Source organism: Micropterus dolomieu, linkage group LG18, assembly GCF_021292245.1.
Source record: "Micropterus dolomieu isolate WLL.071019.BEF.003 ecotype Adirondacks linkage group LG18, ASM2129224v1, whole genome shotgun sequence".
NCBI classification, from domain to species: domain Eukaryota; kingdom Metazoa; phylum Chordata; class Actinopteri; order Centrarchiformes; family Centrarchidae; genus Micropterus; species Micropterus dolomieu.
The window spans coordinates 36,519,313-36,524,390 of NC_060167.1; the positions used below are offsets into that span (position 1 = coordinate 36,519,313).

The 5,078-nt window shown below is 40.3% G+C and overlaps 1 protein-coding gene across 1 annotated transcript; it reads left to right on the forward strand.

Annotated features, from left to right (window-relative positions):
- The first annotated feature begins 197 nt into the window (after positions 1 to 197).
- LOC123986825 (two pore channel protein 2-like) lies at positions 198 to 2,981 on the forward strand. The gene is made up of 6 exons (XM_046075234.1): positions 198 to 891; positions 1,287 to 1,368; positions 1,860 to 1,949; positions 2,026 to 2,145; positions 2,251 to 2,310; positions 2,791 to 2,981. Exons 1-6 carry the CDS (start codon positions 800 to 802, stop codon positions 2,932 to 2,934), a joined length of 588 nt encoding a protein of 195 aa, XP_045931190.1. The 5' UTR covers positions 198 to 799; the 3' UTR covers positions 2,935 to 2,981.
- The last annotated feature ends 2,097 nt before the right edge of the window (positions 2,982 to 5,078 follow it).

A 5,078-nucleotide genomic window follows, 5' to 3' on the forward strand; every position in this document is an offset into this window, starting at 1 on the left:
CAATATACAGTAATACAGAATCAATTATAAGAAATGGTAAACAGAAATAAACTATAATCAAAGGAACAGTGCTGAGGATGAATGAGAGTCAGCATTATGTTATTATTGTATTGAGCCTCAGCATTAATGCATTCAAAGGTGAACTCCAGTCCAACTCCACTTCTTTAAAGTTGTTGATTCACAAGAGACACATTAATTAAAAGAATGGTCGAAACTGAAGCATCAGGCAGAGGTATGCTTTTATCCAGTTAGAGTATGGGTCAAGCTCCCAAACTGCTAGATCCTACAATTCTCATGATGCAACCAACAGCAAGACCAAGCTGCGATAACCATGATGCTTTTAGGTCATCAGGATACTGATCACTTTCTGTGTACATTTGGTGGAGGTCTCCCTTAAAAGCAACTTCTGTCTTGTAAACCACTTTCCAGCACAAACTCTGTAACAATCAGCGTGGGAAATACCATGATTGGGTGTAAATGCATGGGATTGGGAAGATGATTAGCACAGAGCCAGGCTCTCTGTGCAAAAATAGCTAAGCTAGACTAACCACGTCCAGACTGTTGCTTTGTGCTTAACAGACAGACGCTGAAATCCATCTTTTGATCTCACTCTCGGAAAGAAACAAATGGGCAGACAATTTATTCATTGAAAAACCATAAAATTAAACAAAATGGAAAGTCATGAGAACAGATAAAATATTTTGGGAACTATACAGTCCATAGAAAGACAACATACATTCCACAGATTAGAAATGAAGGTCTGTAGTTAGGGAATCTTTCTGTTCATGTTTTGGTCCAGATGTCAGTCCAAACGTCCGTCATCAGGAGACGACTGGGGATCCGAGCTGCTTTCCAAGTCCTTAGCTGCCAGGGAGCTCGACAGGCTACTGAGTAAGAGACACACACACACACACAGGGCATCATATCGTCACTCTGACTCTTCACAAGCATGCACGTGTTCAGCAGTAGGTATCAATATTTGCGTTTATTTACAGGTCAATGCGACAATACTTCTTAGTGACAAATTGTAATCGATGTTTTAACAACTTTTGATTTTTTTGATTTTAAATTCTTATAAAAGGAGCAGAACACTTCAAACTTACTTTCAACCAAGGTTTTATTTTAAAACATCTTCTTGTAATGTTTGCTGTTGCCGAGGAGTGTTCAGCCCACTTTACATTAAAGTGACTCCTGTGGTGATGACGACAGCTCAGAATATTCTTCCCCTGATATTAAATATGGGAATGAGAATAAAATGGAGAGAGTTGTATTATGTTCTCTGTCAGGGAGCGGGTGTGTGTTGATGCGCTGCTGGAGGTGATGTCCAGGGTCCAGATGAAGAGCTACTACAGAGCGGCCATCACTACGGTCAGAGCAGACAACAAGCCTCCACACACACAACCACAAACACTCAAAGGGCCTCTGTCACCATGATATAATGCACATTATGCTTACTTTCATTATACATTCAAATCTGTCTTCTGAGTACATTTTTTATTTTCTAAATATTTTTCTTACAATCCCTCAAATGCATATAGTGCACATAATTCAGACATTTTTATCTTATATGTTTTAATTTAGAAATAAATAGATGGTGATGTTGCTCTGTGTCTGCTGGGTCTGTAAATAGGCTGTAACTGTTCGCAAGCATAACAACTTTATCACAATAAGGTGTTTAATATTTACTGATATCAGATGATAGACAGTAACTCACAGATATACAGATATTTTAGCATGAATCATACCATAATTAAAGCTGGGTTAGACCTCAAGAATATTTCAATTTAAAAGACAAATGAGAAGTTGCATCCTCTGGTTCTTCACCATGACTGTTTACCTCTACACCATGTGGACTTCAGGAGACGCGGCAATATGCAGACGTCGGCTACATGGATCGTGAGCAGTTCAGGAGGATATTTGATGAACTGGATAAAGATCTCATTAAGGAGGTAGAGCTGTGCCCCTTCATTCAATAATACATTTCACTTTGTTTTATGTCTCTGACTGTATCTGTGTTCCTCCCAGCACCCTCCTTTGCCCCAGTACAACTCTCCAGTCCTGCAGAGACTCCAGGTGATCTTCAGCCACTACTATCTCACCATACTCGGCAACGCTGTGGCGCTGGTCAATGTCATGTGCATATGTGTAAGTTGCACGTGCATACGGTTCGCATACATGCACATACTCATACTCCCTCACAAGCTGACCAAGCTGTCTACAAAATGACAATATTACTTTTGTGTGTTACAGACTCTCCTGGTTTTGAACTCTGAAAAGTCCACAGTCGAGAGAGACAACTTCATCATGGAGGTGAACACAGTCATAAAATGTTTTATGGATGTTCTGGTCTAGCACCACCATCAGGTCAAAATAAACCTTAACCAACACTTTGGTCCATGATAAGGTATCTTAAAAGGAAATGTCTTGCTCGTGAAATGTACTGTGCATATTGAGTCCTGATGTTTTTACTGACCCATCAGGTCAAACGTTCCATTTTTACACAAAAATATCTAAAATTGAACTAAAGTTGCCTTGAAGTTGCTTATCACGTTCACATGGGGGGTTTTAAGCACACAATCTCAAAGATTTCCCCCCAGCTCAAAGCTGATGTTTTGAACGTCTAAAATAGGGAGTGCCTCTCCTCTAGCGCCCCCTTAAGCAAATCTTTAAAAGCAGAAAAATCATCAGTAGTTTTTGTTGGGTAAAATGAACATTGCAGCCTTGTTGAATTGTGAACATAACCTACTTCAGAACTTAATTGATTTCACTCTTTCACTGTCCAACTGTCAGATCATCAACCTGTGCTTCATCCTCTATTACCTGTTTGAAATGTGCGTGAAGATCTTTGCCTTTGGCTGGAGGGGGTACCTGTCCTACAGAAACAACATCTTTGACGGCTTCCTCACCATCCTGCTATTGGTAACACTGCGCTAACCCACACACTGTTGGTCAACATACCGACCTACCTGCTAAGTAATGAGAATACAGGTATTAATGTCACATACAGTATTTCCATTCAATTCAATTTTATTTAGATAGCACCAAATCACAATAACAGTTATCTCATAGCGCTCATAAAAGGCTCCTAGTCTACTTTTGGAGACTCTAGGAACCACAAGTAACCCTGCATTCTGGGAGCGCAGTGCTCTGGTGGGGTAGTAAGGTACTATGAGCTCTTTAAGATAAGATGGTGCCTGACCATTAAGAGCTTTGTAGGTAAGAAGAATGATTTTAAATTCTATTCTGGATTTTACTGGAAGCCATTGCAGAGAAGCTAAAACAGGAGAAATGTGATCTCTTTTCCTGGTTCCTGTCAGAACACGTGCTGCAGCATTCTGGATCAGCTGAAGAGTCTAATAGACTTTTTCGAGCAGCCTGATAATAAGGAATTGCAGTAATCCAGCCTAGAAGTAACAAATGCATGGACTAGTTTTTCTGCATCATTTTTAGACAGGATGTTCCTGATTTTCGCAATATTACGTAGGTGGAAAAAGGCGGTCCTAGGTTTAGGCACACACCCTTGTGAAGGTTAGGGTAAGGGGCTACAGGGGACTGTCAACGCCTTTAAGACTAACATAGTTAGCCAGCTAGCTAACGTAGCTAATGCTACTACAAAGCTAACTTACGTAACTTACGCAACCTACGTACCTTCCATAATGCTTTTCCATATTTTATGACTTATCCACAATGTTACAATGTTGGATGTTCATGTTAAACATGGCGAAAGCTTCAAATAATGAGGTTAAAGTATTTATAAGAAATCCCTGTGAGCAAAAACCTCAGATTTCCTCCTGTTCTGAGCGCTCTGTTTTGAACTTCATTAAAAAACATGAATCAATCTTGTTTCCCATGGGAAACAAACGCTGGTCTCCTGGTGAAAAGCGGCTAACTTGCTATCCATCCGCCCAACCCCCCACCACCGAAGTACAACTTTCTGGCTATTTATAATCCGTATCCGTCTTTGTCATCTGTTTGAGTTGTACGGCCACTAGAGGTCGCTGCCACAACATACGTAAACATGAGTGGCAATTTTGACGACCATGATCGTTTTTCTGTTGAGGACAGGCTCCTTTAGCTCAACGTTGGAATTCATTTTGCATGGTGGATTTTGTCCATCGCTATAGTTTAGTTGACATATGGCACTATTACTTTATGACTAGGAGTGATCACAACAACCGATAAGTCAACGTACATATAGCATGTGAGAACTGTATTAAGATTAACTTCAAATATCCAACCCTGTCTAGTGTCATGAACATCCACTTTCCAGTTGTTTAATAATAATTTCATTGCTAATCTTACCTGAGCGAAGGTGTCACAATGTGGACACAATGCTCTCGTGATATTCGTGACAAAGACATGTTTTGTAAATACTACACAGAACTCTATGTTTAAAGGATTATACAGGTTTCTAATGTTGTAGTTATGGCAACTACCTGCTTTTTCCATCTCAGTCCAAACAGAGATCAATGTGAGGAGCAGGTAGGGATCTGCTGCCATCGGCATTGAGGCGTCATGTAGTTGTGCTGTGGTTACACACTGAGACATGAAGCCATGCAGGAGGTCCCGGGCCCCCTTTGTTTACTGCAGTGATTGACAGGTGACTTAATCCCAGAGAAGCCAAAGGAAATAACATCAAGATGCACTTAATTACACTTTTTTTCTCCTGCAAGCCTTTTTACCACATGTGTGGTGTATATCTGAAATTACATTCCACGTATGAAGGATTAGAAATGATTTTCATGCTTGTGTTAGCTTGCAGTTTATACCAATTTAGTATATGGACGAATATCACGCTGTTTTTAGAGCATACAGTGCAGGGGAACTAAATTATGAGTTGTTCCTACAAAGGTTTATATCAGACACTACACCCGCTGCGCCTTTGACTGTAAAAATGTGTGAAGAATGCAATAATGACACATGGTGTGCACAGTATGAACCGCTTTACTGACTGCACATGGGAGGTATGTCCCTGTGGCCATGCTGACATGAAAACCAAATAAGCAAGTATCAGCTATACAAACGACTTCCTGCTTTACACCCAGCAAGCTATAATTTTTCCCCAAATAAAAGGATGT

Excerpts from the sequence above, each read along its gene's own strand:
- LOC123986825 (XM_046075234.1), top strand. The coding sequence starts at position 800 with ATGTCAGTCCAAACGTCCGTCATCAGGAGACGACTGGGGATCCGAGCT. Across the intron at positions 2,146-2,250 it reads TCAATGTCATGTGCATATGT|ACTCTCCTGGTTTTGAACTC; the intron begins GTAAGTTGCACG and ends TGTGTGTTACAG. Across the intron at positions 2,311-2,790 it reads GAGACAACTTCATCATGGAG|ATCATCAACCTGTGCTTCAT; the intron begins GTGAACACAGTC and ends TCCAACTGTCAG.